Source organism: Melopsittacus undulatus, chromosome 4 (assembly GCF_012275295.1).
Source record: "Melopsittacus undulatus isolate bMelUnd1 chromosome 4, bMelUnd1.mat.Z, whole genome shotgun sequence".
Classification (NCBI taxonomy): domain Eukaryota; kingdom Metazoa; phylum Chordata; class Aves; order Psittaciformes; family Psittaculidae; genus Melopsittacus; species Melopsittacus undulatus.
Genome location: NC_047530.1, coordinates 650759 through 665531, shown reverse-complemented (window position 1 = coordinate 665531; position 14773 = coordinate 650759). Strand labels below are relative to the sequence as shown.

Genomic DNA, 14773 nt, shown 5'->3' with positions numbered 1-14773 from the left:
GCCCTTTTCTGGCCCCACTCCAGCACCTCAATCATAGAATTGTTAGGGTTGGAAAAGACCATAGGCAGGGACACCTCACACTAAACCAGGTCACCCAAGACTCTGTCCAATCTGGCCTTGAACACCACCAGGGATGGAGCATTCACAGCTTCCTTGGGTAACCCATTCCAGTGCCTCAGCACCCTCACAGTAAAGAACTTCCTCCTTATACCCATTGCTTATACCAATATCTCTTTTGTAGTGAGGGGCCCAGAGCACACAGCCATATTCTCACAAGTGGAAATCACCCCAGTATTTGGTTGCCAGCTGGGGAAGAGACTGGGTGATGGGAGGTGTAAACCTAGCCCAGACCATCAGTTTATTCCCCATGCTATCTGCAAATGGACATGCTCACTTTGCTGAATTGAAGCTGTATAGCAGGACCATAATTGAAGACAATATTGCTGAAGATGAAGGAGGATTGAGGGAGGTAAGGTCCAACATGCTCTGGGTCTGTCACCTCATGAAGTCAATCCAGAGGTCAGCAGGCTTTCTAGCTGAAGCCTGGGACTCATAAGCAGAGCTGATATGCTCTTGGTGAACCTAAGCTTGAAAGATGGTGTTTTACCAGCAAAAGAGCCTGCTGTGCTCCTCCTGAGTGGAGAAAGGTGGTATGCAAAGGGGTTGGGATCTGAGCCAAGAGGAATGACAGTGACATCAATGCTGACCTCCACCTTCAGCAGCAACAACAAAAACAACACCTTGAACCCTGTTGACAAGGTCAAAAAGGGAAACAACGTGTTGACCCCATATTCAACACCTCTGGAATGATACCCACTGTGCCAAAAGCCCAGGGAGTATGGAATAGCCTTTGTAGGCAGGTCCTGGCAGATAAAGTACTGCACAATTACAGGTTTTATGGCATAGAAGAATTGATGACAAAGTCCTTCACTAAAGAGCATATGATCAGCCTTTGTTTATCAGTGATAGAGGAAACAGCAGCTCCCCAGCATGTCAATTCCTGACTGCTGGCAGGACAACAGTGGTACATACCAGCTGCTGGTGCTGGAACAGAGTCTGGCATGGTGGAAAGCAGAGCCAAGCCCTGAAATGAGCTTCTGGATACAGTCTGAAGCAGGGTCAGGGTGACTTGTCCTGCCTTACACCCTGCAGTTGGCATCAAACTCTAACACCCTAAGGGGAACAGCCAAGGAGTCAATGGTAGCTTATTTACCCACCAAGAGGAGATGAGCACTGGGTTGTGTAACTCAATTGCTCCCATGAAACACATCCATCCATCCATCCCCCAGATCCTGAGTGATACTTCAAGGTCTCACAAAAGTATCAAAGTAACTATAATCTCCTCTGGCTTTAAGCACTGCATTCAGGCAAGCAGGACAGGCAACCTCATCCTCCTGCATTCCAGCTTTTCCCCTGAGCAGAAAGAGGGGCTCCATGTCAGCAAAACATCTTAGACTCCCCCTTTATTCTGGGGGAAGGAGAGAGGAGGGTGGGTACAGGCCTAGTTCCATCCTAGGTCACTGTCATCTGTCACTGCATCTGTGTGAGCCTTGTTGACCACCAAATCTACAGCTGGCAGGGAGCTCTCAAGTCCCAGCCCTCTGTGGTCATCCTTATCATAATCTTCTTCCTCCTCCTCCTCTTTCTCCTGCATATCTTGGTCACTCTCATCATCACTATCTACTGCATTGTCCTCAATCACTTCAACTGTTTCTCCAGCTTCTGGATCCACACTGGTCTGAAACCACACAGCTTTGTAGCCATCATCTGCCATATTCCTGTCTGTCTTGAGGATAGACTTCACTTCCCTCTTTGGCTCAGTCTCTTCCACTTCTTCCTCTTCCTCTTCCTGGTCCAAGGTGATAGCAGAAGCTACAGAAGGCTCTGGGGGGCTGTTCATTTCTTCTGCATTGGAAGAGGGCAATGGAAATGCTGGTGGCGTCAGTACATGTGTCATTGACTGAACACTGCCGTTCTCTGGAGTCTCATGCTGTTTGCTGCTCACATCTGGGAGTGAATCTTTCTTGTAGCTTTGGTTCTGGAAACCTCCAGAGATTTCCTTTGAGAACTATGGGAAGAGAAGCACCTTGTGATTGTAGTGAAAGGGAAAGACACAGAGGAAGAGGGAGTAGCTGAAATGACTAAGCTACTACTGCTTGTTTTGTAGTTAGACCTATTTGAAGCCTGAGAGACACAGCTCCTTAGAACAGCTATTTTCTACTGACTCCATTTCTGAGTTGTTTTTCAGATAAGCATGGGCATGTTTTCCAGGAGGGCTGAGCACCAGCAACGTGTACTGAGTTGTACCCATCCACTATGGGTATTACCCTGGAGTGGGATTTAACTCACTCAGGGTGAGGTATGAAGTATTCATCTGAGCTATGTGCTCTGGACTCATGTTGTAGTCAGTGGGGTCTAGGATCTTGCCAGTCCCATCCTAATGCAAAGACCAACCAGCATCTGGTCAGAGGAATTATCTCCTTAACTTCAAAGCAACCAGCCTGCCATGGACTTGAGAGCACTAAAAGGAAGCAGATCAGCTACAGACAACTGTCTAAGTCCAGGTTTTAGGATAGGATATGAAGGGACCTTTATCTCTTTTGACCACAGAGGGAGGATGAACAGTTCATGCCACAGGCACAGGTTTTTCAGAGCCTGCCTCTGATGTGCCACATTCATCCTCACCTTCCCATGTCTGCTCATCATCTACCATACAGCTCCAGGCTCTGGGGGCAGGAAAGACCCACAGCAAATATCACCAAAGCAATGCTACCTTTGCAAACAGTTTCTCAGGAGCAATTTATCACCTTCACACAGACACATAGTATTTGACCAGCCCATCCCATCCTTAAAACCTCCTCAGATCCCACTTTGTAACTCAAATTCAGGTACAAAAAGGCACTTACCTTTTTCCTTATCAGGTATTTGACTGGTTTCCTGTACTGTTTATATATCATCACTCCAAGGAAGACTAAGGCAAGTAATAGCAGTGCTGCTAATGTACCACCTAAGATAGCCATATCCTGAGCAGTGTAGGCCTTATCAGAGGAGGCTACAGCTCCAGCTACAAGAAAAACACAACAGTGTTACAAAGCCTAAAAATGACACCTTTTAATGGGAGCTTTAACATAACAGTTCACTGTGGGAGAAGCTCCAACCAGTTTTGGAAGGGCAAAGCAGCATCGTGTGCTGCTGAATGGGGCAGGGATAGATTTAATAGCACAGAAAGCCATTTGTTTGCTGTCCTGAAAGCACAGGGTTTGGTTTTGAAGTCACCACCCACAGAATATGATAACTTCCAGTAAGTTACATGAAATGGGAATAGCATCCATTCACAGGACGTCCTTTCCCCCTGATTTAACCAACCTAATAGACACATGACAGTATGAAGCCAGCAGATGTTACAGGAAGTAAAGCCAGGTCTATCTTTCACTTTCCCACCTCACCCATGTACACCAGAAGGCAAAGTGAGGTTTATACACGTGTGAAAATGCCAAAGTCCCTTTAATCCAGAGCATCAACTCTGATACTGTTGAGCACATTAAAATAAGACATCAAAAGGCATAAAAAGCAGGTAAAGCTGTAGGAAGTCCCCAGGACAGGAAAGCCTTCCCTGCCCTTTTGTAGCTGTAGCAATATATAGCAGCCTTTCAGGAGCAGCTTGTGCTTTCAGCCACCAGGCAATGTAAGCAGATCTGTAGGGAGATCAACATTACAGTGGAAAGACAGTAACCTCCTTAGGGTTAAACAGCTTTGGTGATGCTGGATTCTTCATATTTACATGTTCCAGTTTCACTTTATAGCGTAAATGAGTCTCTAAAGTTTAATGATTAATGAACCAGTTTTGTTCTCATGCTGGCCTGTTTGTGACAATGGACTTTGAATATTCCCTCCACATCTGACTGCACCCTCGTTTATCTTTAATACAGTTGGTGATGGTTTAGGACCTATGCTTCATCATACCTCCTGGAGAGCTACAGCCCATGGAGCTGACGTGGAGCTCCACCACCCTTAACTCCTCCTGCTCTGTACAGCACACACTGCCTCTGGGAGAGCTGGCTCACCTTGGGAATGGCTTACCTCAAGGTCCATGTGAGCTTTGCTCTGGCAAACCAGAGGCCAATGTACAGTTACCACTTCCCAGAAGAGTATGTTAACCCTAGTTTCTCCCTGAATATTGGGACACTCAGTAACACACTCTCCAACCTGTTGGATGCACATTCCTTAGCACCACTTCTTAGTGTCCAAGGTTAAATATCCTGCAGGTTGGCCACATGGTGATCTCAGCCCAGCTTAGGCCATTCCTGGATGCTGACTATAGTATAAAGTACAATTCCTCTCGGACTCTGAGCTTTTCAGTGCAACTTCAATCTACTTTTTCACATAGTCATCAAATTTTGTGTGATTTAAATAGCAAGGGCAACATTTAAAAGTTGCATAGAGGTGTTGGTACACCTGTTGGGAGTGTTGTACCTCCACGTACTGACACCTGAACTGGATGAGCTGGACTGCACCCTTAAATTGGTTTTAGGTGGTTTTTACACACTGGTTTTAGCTGTGAAGTGACAGATTCACACCCAACACCCATACTTTTATCCTCCAGAAATCCCCATGATTGTGGTGGTGAAAGAGTGATGTAATAGGAACATCCAACTGGGAGCTTCAGTCATATATAAAACAATGGAGTCTGGGCATTAAGTGCCTATCCTGCTGTGAAAATGCATGATATTGGCTCATCTTAATGCAAAGAAGTAGTTCAAATGTAAATAATTTATAAGACCTATATAAGAACTATTTCTAAGAAGCTTGGAAGTGAGAGAAATGCTTACATCAACAAAGCCAAATGGTTGTGTATGGAGCTTCATGTTCCTCATGGGTCATTTCTCCTGCTAAGACCTTAAAATCTTGGAGTATAAAACTTGACTTGACCTAAGACTGGGCTCATGAGGAAGCCTGGCTTTGTGGGATTGTGCCAGCTTCTGTCTGCTTTGTATAAATAGGAAATGACATTGCAGCTTCCTCTGGATTTGACTAAAAGGGAGCAATGATGTACCAAGGTGTCAGGACAACCCTCCTTTGCCATGATCAGGCATCCTGGGTTCTTTCTCACCCACAGAACAGGAGATAAGCCCACATTTAGCTTTAGAATAACAAGACCCTGCAATACACAGCAGTACTTAAAGTCTCTGAAGGCTGTTTGAGGCATGCAATGACCACATCGTAAGGATGCTATTTTCTCTCATAGCCACTATAGAACCTCCTGTAAGTAGGAGGTTGGTCTCAGGCCAGGTCCACAGACTTCAGTGGGTGACCTGTCCTTGCCAGTTTGCCCCCAGAAGACTCCCTTGGTTACCTCCACAAAGCAGAAACCAGACACACTCAACCTACCTGCAGGTTGCATGACCTCCACCACAATCACAGTGCTTGCCTCCTCCAGGCTCACCATGTCTTTTCCAACAGCCTGTGTGAACATGGGAAAGAGAGAGCTTAGGGACATCCTAGATCCCCAGCTCACTCCCAAGGTACACGCTGGGCCCTCTGTGGAAAACATACCTTGTCCATCTGTCCATCTGCACTACCCCTCCCTTCCATGACCCCAGCAAGATATGAAGAAAGCTGCCTTACCTCCATGGTTACAGTTTCTGGGGACTGCAGCACCACATTTGTCAGGATGAATCCGTCTTTGGTTGCAATGAAGTCAGTGCTGTTCTTTATGTAGTACTCAATGTTGGGGTTGACTTTCTGAAAAGCCAGAGGAGTGAATGATTAAACCACAGCTTGTGCTTTGGGGTTGTCTTTGTAACAGGGACTTGTCAACCCCACCTGAGGTGTGAGGAAGGATACAGAGCAGTAAGTACATCTGGACTGAGGAGGTGAGAAAGCTGAACTCCAGTGTGTTCACTCTGCTGCTCACAGGTCAAGAATGTCTCCTTGCCTTCAAAACAACCCAAGTCTCACCAGCTTTTGTTGGTACTTTCAGCATTTGCCAAACTAAACCATATCTGTGCATGGAACCTTGTAAATCTGGTCCATTCTTCACAGTGCCAAAGGGGGATGCACATGTAGAATAGACCTGTGCTGAGGGCTGCACTATTTCTTCCTTTGTGTCTAGGCTGTTATTCCTTTACTAAGCCTCAGCCATGTTATGGAAGCCTTTGGAGAAATAAAACCAGACCTTTTTCCTTCCTCAGTGGCTGGGAATGGCAGATCAGGAAGTCTCTTCCCTTCTCCCAGCGCATTGCTCAAGAATGGCTCTCTCCAAAGGAATCTGTACAGGGAGAATGTTACAATTCCCAGCCCAGGTCCTTCCTAGTCTGCTGCCTTTGGGCTGGATCCTTCTCCCAAGCCAGTTCACAGGTAACTCTGTTTGATCTGGCAGGCAGGACACGTCCTCCTGGGATCTTGCCACAAACTCTTCTAGGAAACACTTCACCCAGTCCTCATTCAGACCTGGATCCATTCCCATTCGTTGCCTAACCCTGGCAACGGGGTTTTAGTTGGGGCTTTACTGGGCATTTTACTTTAAGTAAAAGTAAAGTAAGTAAGCCCTTTACTGGGCTTTACTCAGCATTCTGGTTTGCAGTGGATCAGTTCACCTACACAAATCTGGGGGTTTAGAACAGAGTACTCCAGCAGCTCCTCCATATTACATCCCACCAGAATCTGATCCAGGTGGAATTTCCAGGGAAATATAATACAGACTATGAGAGAAGAAGATGTGTTTTCCTCTCCCACTTCTCCCTCCTCATGTTTTCTGATCCTACCCCTGAAGCAATGAGAACAAATGTGGTGCATTTTCAGTTTCTTACATCAGGGAAGTCTTCATCCACTGCTGTTATCATCAGGGGGCTTGAAGGATCACCAGCTTGGAAGACAAAGCTTCTCAGGGCCAGCCCAACAAACGCAGTCCCACTGTAGATCTTGGTCTCAAAGTATGGTGGATGCTCACTTTTATTGACGACCTTAATCTCTACACTGGCTACGGAGTATTTCTGGATGTTGTTGACCTGGGTGGCCTGGAGAGAAAGAGAGACATGCTACCCATTTCCTAGTAGTGATGAAAAGTAAAATGATAGGCTTGATCTGAAGCCCATTGCAACCCATGGGGTTCTGCCCATCACTTTCAGTGAGCTTTGAGCCAGGCCTGTAGAGGAGGCCTTAAGGAGTCCTTGTGTATGGTATGTTGTGCACAGAGTTCTTTTCAGCTCACCCCTTTCCTCTTGAGCTGTAGCTAGAAGAGGAGCTTGACTCTAGGGTTATGTTAACTACTGCAACAGAAGCTCCTGCCATTCCTAAAGAAAGCTTTCCAGTCACACTCCTCCATACATCCAGCCCAGCAGGATGTCCCTGTTCAGTTCAATTTGCTGTGATGTAGCATTCACACATAGGGAAAATGTGGTTTAACTTCTGTGGGAGGTTTGGAAGTTGATGTAAGACTGGTCAAATACTAGAGGCCCTTCCAAAGGAAAGGGTGCGATTGAGTTACTATTAATGCCATTGACTGCTGTGATATCAAAGTGCTGCCTCCTGGAAAGCCAGCTATGCTGAGCTCTTGGCTGCTGTGCCATCACACGTACCATGACCTGCAGGAGGAACCCGTCTGGGGAAGTGACTGCTTTGTTCATAGTCAGATTCCCTGTGTCTGCATCCACTGAGAATACTTTGTCTGTATCCCCTGAAGAAAATGGAAAGACTATTCAGTCATTAGATACCTTCATCAAGTGACCCAGAGCTCATGGACTTCCACACACCTTAGTGACCATACCCCCAGGGCATCATGCAGCTTTCCTGGCCTGGCTGCTCCAAGGGCTGGGACTGGCCAGGGATTCAGAGGCCAACAGACAAAAAGCACTAAGGAGATGTATGTAAACCCAACTGGATGAGGCAGAACAGCAAAGCTTTGCCTTTCCAGTGCATAGGCCCAGCTATAACCAGCTTCAATTGTGCTAAATGCCCAGAGCCTTTGGTACAATTTGAGGACTGAGGGTCTCCAGTTCCCTAATCTGAACTCAAACTGCATTTCAGGAGAGATAAGGGAAGGACTATGCCTATTTTAAAGGTGAGAAACCAAGCTACAGAGAATAGTTGGGTGGAGATCAGTCTCAAATAGCTCTAGGTATCTAAGGGAAAAACATCTCTACCTGAATTTGTTACATATATTGTGAAGAGAAAGCAGCATCTCAGTGCATGATACATCCACCTTACTGTGAACACTGGCCTCAATGTGGAAATGCTTATTTCTTCCTGACTACAGAAGGAGCCTAGACACAGAACCTTGTGTTGATGTAGGGGTCCAGTTTGCTTCCTACATCTCTAATCTGTGTTTGAATCATGAAAACATTGATGTTGGAGATATGTTAAAACAGAAGTAAAACCTTTAGTTCTCTTCCTCACTCTGAGACACTGTGGGTGTGTTTAGACAGCCATTACTCTGGGCAGGTAACTTAGGGGGTACATGAGCAATGCAGTCTGAGGAAGGCAACAATTCCTACTCACCACCAACAATACTGTACACAATCCTTTCATTTATAGTGTAGTCAGGATCAATAGCATAGATAGGTCCTGGCTCCAGGATGAGTGGTTCTGTCTGCAACAACAAGACAAAATGTTCCATACCCTCCCAGTCCTCCCAGCATGGCTCTGGTGGGTCTGTGTGTGTAGAATGGCATCTATTGCTGGGAAAGGGCTGTAACAGGGCAAAAGGGAGGACAGCCCAGAGCAAAGGGGCTTCCAGCTGTGATGTGCTGCAGGGAGAGGGACAAGCAGCGCTGCTTGGGGTGGGGGAACCTCCACTTCCCAGCCAGGCTGCATTGATGACTGAAGATCAGGATGAGCCCATAGAAGTTACTAGGCACTATCCACTGGGAGCAGCATCTGGATACTGTTTGAGTGTTAAGGATGCATTTTGATCACTCCTGCTTACCGACAGCTCAGAGATATTGACCCTCCCAATGTAGGGACTGCTGATGCAGATGCTGTTGTCCGTGTTAATGAAGGTACAGGGTAAGAACCAGGGTGGTTTGGTGTCCGACTGTTCAATAAGTATATTTATTGTTGCAGTAGCTGTGTTGGTGATGTCAGAGCTGCCCACAGGCCTGTCCTGTACCCAAAGGTAAAGCAGACTCATGAGATGCCAGAGAAGAGCCCACCTGCAGCCAGTGGCCCAGGGGGTTCTAGCTGTTGTAACTCCACTCTAGCTGTTGTAACTCCACTCTAGCTGTTGTAACTCCACTCTAAGGCTTAGCAGTTTAGTGAGGCTGCTAAAGCAGTGAATTATCTCATTCTGCTGATGAAGGTGGACTGAATGCAAGTGTGTAGTTATGTGGAAGGCTACTCCAAATTCATCACCCCAGTATCCACCTTCCTCCTGTCATCCCAGACATCTCCCATTCAGACTTATCCTTCAGCTAAGGGCCATGGGGCAAACAAGGCACTTACCCGTGCATACAGCAGCAATGTTGTCTGTTTAAATTTGTCATAGTTCAATGCTCTTCTTAAATACAGTTCTGGGTTATTAACTCCTTTTATGGCAAAATAACCTTCTGTGTCCTGGTGGGGGGAAAGGAAAATCCTTACTAGGAGCCTGAGTCACAGATAGGATCAAAACACTGCTCATTGCTGTCTTTGCCATCCCAGTCAGACCTGTAATCCTGAGGACACAGGTGAGTCGACAGGGGCAGTGTGAGAATGCCAGATCCTGGCTTGTTATAGAATCAAAGGAAGGTTTGGGTTGGAAAGGATATTAAGATCATCCAGTTCCAACCCCCTGCCACAGGCAGGGACCCTTTCCACTAGAGCAGGTAGCTCCAAGCCCCATCCAACCTGGCCTTGAGCACTGCCAGGGATGGGGCAGCCACAGCTTCTCTGGGCACCTTGTGCCAGCGCCTCAGCACCCTCACAGGGAACAGCTTCTGCCTTATCTCCAACCTGAACTTCCCCTGTTTCAGGTTAAACACTCACCACCCCTTGTTCTATCCCTACAGTCCCTGATGCAGAGCCCCTGTCCTGCATCCTTGTAGCCCCTTCAGACACCAGAAGCTGCTCTGAGGTCTCCACAGTTTCTCTTCTCCAGCCTGGACAGCCCCAATGTCCTCAGCCTGTCTTGTCAGCAAGGTTTGTTCATGCTCCTGTGAGTGTTCTCCTCCAAGCCCCCCTGCTTTGCCTGCCTCCCTGCTCAGCAGGCCCTGGAGAACATCTTTTACCTCCTTTATTTCCTACACTCAACGTGTTGCCTTAGGTTTGGGTCCATGACAGCCAAGCAATCTCACATCCATGCACAAGACACATCAAGGATGGCTCAGCCTCAGAGCTGACAAGATCAATTGCCTTAGCCTAGAGCTTTGGAAGCCACCACAAAGCCAAATTGAAATAACATATATTGTATTTTCCTTCAGAACCATCTGCACTTGTTCTGGTTCTCCTTTAACTTTATGTCTTGACTAGAATTACCAAGCAAGCCTCTATAGAGCAGATACTGAGCTGGAACCAGGGAAAAGCATTCTGCCTTTGGCTTTGCCAGAGGCTTTTGGTGGAATCTTAGGCATCTTTACCTCCACTTTGCTTGGACACTGTTGGCAAACAGGACAAGGACTCCTCCTTTCCCTGTTCAACTCAGCACAAGCCTCAACCCAGTGAGGTACAAAGGTCTCTACCCAACGTGTTTACACAACAACCCAACAACACTGATATGGCTCAGAACATCCCATTGAAGAGCTGACTCTGTACAGTGGAATAGAAGCAGTAAAAGGTTGATACCTGAATACTGAATGCTCTCATCTGCTAACCAAACCAACCTTCTGAGTGCTGCAAAAGATGCACCTCTTCCAGAAGCTGTCACATAACTTAATGCAATACAGTGACCTGAGCCTCCAAAGTTGGGCTCTACTGAATTAAACACAAGGACTTCTCTAGAGCTACTGTTTTCCCCCATAGATGCTCACCTGCACTGTTGTAGTGAGCTCATAGAAGATGGTGTCCAGGTCAGCATCACTGGCAGTTAACTCCTCACGGGCTATAATGGTTGCATTCACTTTTGTATCCTGCAATAAGGTTCCTGTGGTTATTCTTTCTGTGATATGGGCTGAAAACTCCTCCCTGCTAATGCTTCCTTAGCCCCACAGCACTGAGCTCCTCTTCACTTCCATGCAATGCTTACCTCAGGAACAACTTGGGTGAGGTTGGTGTGCTTGAACACTGGGCTGTTGTCATTCTCATTGAGGATGGTCACCACAATGTCAAAGGAATTACTCTGCAGAAAGGGTAAAATAAGAGTCAAAGACAAAAATAAGACTGTTGGGGGCAGATACTGCCTTGAAGAGTGACCAGAGGGGATGGTGTAAGGGGCACATGTGGGGTAAGACTGAATGGGGCTTGGGTTTGCAGCCAACCCACAGTGGGGGAAGAGGGGGAGGAAGCTTGTTCCCACACTTTCTCCATTCATAGAATGGTTTGGGTTGGAAGGGAGCTTAAAGCTTATCCAGCTCCAACCCCTTCCACTGCAGCAGCTGCTCCAAGCCCCTGTGTCCAACCTGGCCCCGAACACTGCCAGGGATGGGGCAGCCACAGCTTCTCTGGGCACCCTGTGCCAGCGCCTCAGCACCCTCCCAGGGAACAGCTTCTGCCTCAGAGCTCAGCTCAGTCTCCCCTCAGGCAGGTTCAAGCCATTCCCCTTGGCCTGTCCCAGAGCTCTGGGTGCTTTCCCTTCCACTGAGAGGAGTGTGTCCACAAAGACAAGGACATCTCCTCGTCCAGGCCTGTGGACTAGGGGGAGCAGAGGGAAGTACGTGTTGCCCTGCAGTACCCCATAACAGTGCTGTGTGTTTGGAGGAGCACTCACCTGCACGTCAGCGTTCCAACAAATCAGGGTCACTATCAGCACAGGGGTTTCCTGTATGTAAACCCAAAACCTTGTCAGTACAGAAACAAGCCAAAATGTACTAACCCCTTCTAAAGTAAATGAGACAAGTACATGCATTGCTGGATCAAAAATGCTGCTGGGCTTTATCTTGTTCTCAGGATGATCTGACTTCCTCTTTCCTTCCTTTACAGCCACACATCAGTGCTGGGGTCCTGTTTATGGTGAAGTCAAAGCAAACCTATTTTCCATCCTCTCCCCTGTGGTTCCTGTAGCATCAGAAGAGCTATTGGATGTTTTCTAGGACTTCAGGTAAACCCAGAACTGTCCCACACACAACACAGTGCTGCAGGCTGTTCACTCACATACATGTGAGGGTTTACATCAGGCAGCTTAAAGATGCTTATGGCTGTGAACAGAGCATTCCAGAAAGGTAAAATGATTTAGTAGCAACCTATCTGAACACACTGACCTTTAAACTGCCTCTATGCTTCACATAAGAGCACCTCATTGTGCAGAGCTGTTTCCTACAGGCACACAGGGACCATTTGATAGGAGTCCTGGAGAGCTCTGAGCACTACAGTTGTCACAATATTGGTTTTAAAACTTCCCCTTGTTTTAATTCAGGGTCATTGAAGGAAGGTGACAACAAGCACACCATACACCCCCACTCCCTATACTCTGTGCAAGGGTGTCCTCCCAAGCAATGAGTTCAAACTCACCTGATCCTTTAGGAATGGGTTATGAATCCCTGAATACCCAAGCCCCCATGCTGAAACTCATTAAATCCCAGAATTACCCATCTCATCCTTACAGCCTGATAGCTAAAGGCTTACCTCATAGTCCACAGATTCAGTCAGCTGCAGCTCAGACCCCTGTATAGTGAAAAACTTGGCATCTTGAGAAGTAGGATCAATGGTGACAGTGAAGCCTGAATCCGTATGGACAGTGGTCAGCACATAGCCAGGAGGGTTGTTTTCATAAACACTGGGTTCACTGTTACCAACAGAACACCCTGAAAAACACACAAATGAGACACAACTGCCTTAGTGACAGAGCTGGGTGAGACCTGAGGCCCCTCTGGTTCCTGTTGGGGAGAAGGTCATTGAACAAAGCTGTCTCAGAGTGTAAAACTGTCCCCCTGTAATGGTGCAACCTGCTGCCATGGGGTTATTCCTTCGTGGTCATGGACCTCCTGCAAGAGCTTACCTTGTTGCTGGGCTGCAATATCTGTTATGAAGAGCACACAAGTGAGGAGCCAGTGAGAAACAGCCATGGTGAGGAAAATCCCTCTCTCTGATGAAGCTGATCTTCTCATCCTGCTTCCCCCAGTGCTATCTGCTGTGTTCCCTGCTTCATGAAGGCAAACAGCATTGCCTGGCTGGTGTGGTCTGCTGCAGTTCAACCTTTGCCTCATTGGATGACTTATTGAGAGCCATTTACCACTCATGGAACATGACGACACATAGATATCTATTTCTACTGTGTTCCTGGGTCATACCTGCCCTAAACTCCTTGTACCAACAGGATATATTTGAAGCAATCAGAATTTAGAGCCAAGCCCCATGAGACAAACATGAAGGAGGCCCAGGGCTGACTCTTAGGAAGCTCCCTGTACACTCCAGCCTCCTGCAGTAGGGGGGAAGTGGACAAACCCCCTTGTTTTCAGCTTGCTCATGGTGTAAGAGGAAAAAGGATGCAGCTGATCCCACTGCTCCTTTTAACATCCCCATTGATTTCAGAAGGTTCTCACATGCTGCATTTTAGCCAGATGGTCATTAGTGGCTTAACACAATACAGGCTGTCAACACCCCTTCTGAAAGGTCTCTTTCCTATGGACCAAAATAGGTGAATATCAAGGTCCTTGAGAAGATCATTTCAGCATCACAGTAAGGGAATGGGTGCTTAGATGGACATTTGAGAGCAACTGTCTTCTTTGGAGGTGTCAGGTACATCATAAATGATCACAACTGGTGGTGCAGGAGAGATGAGCTGCTCTGCAATAGGCACACATGAATGCAGCTGAAGATGCCATATTACAGAGCTGCTCTTCAACATCTCTGTGTATCTATGTTGAATAGTTCCCAGTACATTTCTCAGTTCAGAGAAACCAAACATGACCCAGCTTCAGTGTGTGCTTGAGCTCAGAACCCCCCTATGTGCTGGGCTGCAGCCCCATAGCATAAGCAGCAGATTGAGGGCAGTGATCCTGCTGCTCTATTCTGCTCTCATGAGATCCCACTTGCAGCACTGAGTGCAGTTCTGGTGTCCTCAACACAGGAAGTTCATGGAGCTATTGGAAGAATACCAGAGGAGGCCACGAGGATGCTCAGGGGCTGGAGCAGCTCCTGTATGGAGCCAGGATGAGAACATCGGGACTGTTCAACCTGGAGAAGAGAAGCTGTGTGGAGACCTGAGCAGCTTCCAGTGTCTGAAGGCAGCCTACAAGGGTGCTGGAGAGGGACTCTTCATTAGGGACTGTAGGGATAGGACAAGGGGTGATGGGTTCAACCTGAAACAGGGGAAATGAGGTTAAATATAAGGCAGCTCTTCCCTGTGAGGGTGCTGATGTTCTGGCACAGGTTGCATAGAGAATCTGTGGCTGCCCCATCCCTGGCAGTGTTCAAGGCCAGGTTAGACGGAGCTTGGAGCAAGCTGCTCTAGTGTGAGGCATCCCTGTCCGTGGCAGGGAGTTGGAACTGGATGACCTTACAGTCCTTCCCAACCCAAACTATTCTGTGATTCTATACATTTATTTGCCTCAAACTCTAATTCCTGCTAAATGAAGATGCTAACTTCTTGTATGGTTGGGTTGAGGGCAGTCCTGACTCCCAGCCATGGAAGGTATGGCCAGAGACTCCAGCTGATCCCAACATGGTTTATGTGGGGAAAGCCTGGCAAAATACCTCTTCCCTCACA

At 47.3% G+C, this 14773-nt stretch overlaps 1 protein-coding gene across 1 annotated transcript; it reads right to left on the bottom strand.

The window, feature by feature from the left end:
• Positions 1 to 1501: 1501 nt before the first annotated feature.
• Positions 1502 to 13130, bottom strand: CDHR5 (cadherin related family member 5). Its single transcript, XM_034062121.1, has 13 exons — positions 13064 to 13130; positions 12684 to 12869; positions 11156 to 11292; positions 10941 to 11039; positions 9439 to 9549; positions 8924 to 9100; positions 8497 to 8587; positions 7578 to 7675; positions 6810 to 7016; positions 5626 to 5742; positions 5389 to 5461; positions 2907 to 3058; positions 1502 to 2068 (listed from the first exon to the last, which is right to left on the bottom strand). The coding sequence occupies exons 1-13, from the start codon at positions 13128 to 13130 to the stop codon at positions 1502 to 1504; spliced, it is 2082 nt and encodes a 693-aa protein (XP_033918012.1).
• Between the last annotated feature and the right edge of the window lie 1643 nt (positions 13131 to 14773).

What these genes read in the sequence shown, in the direction of transcription:
- CDHR5 (XM_034062121.1), bottom strand. Translation starts at nt 13,130, where the DNA reads ATGGCTGTTTCTCACTGGCTCCTCACTTGTGTGCTCTTCATAACAGAT. An exon ending in TCACCCAAGTTGTTCCTGAG is followed by an intron (nt 11,040 to 11,155) that starts GTAAGCATTGCA and finishes ACCTTATTGCAG; the next exon opens with GATACAAAAGTGAATGCAAC. An exon ending in CAGAAACTGTAACCATGGAG is followed by an intron (nt 5,462 to 5,625) that starts GTAAGGCAGCTT and finishes ATGTTCACACAG; the next exon opens with GCTGTTGGAAAAGACATGGT.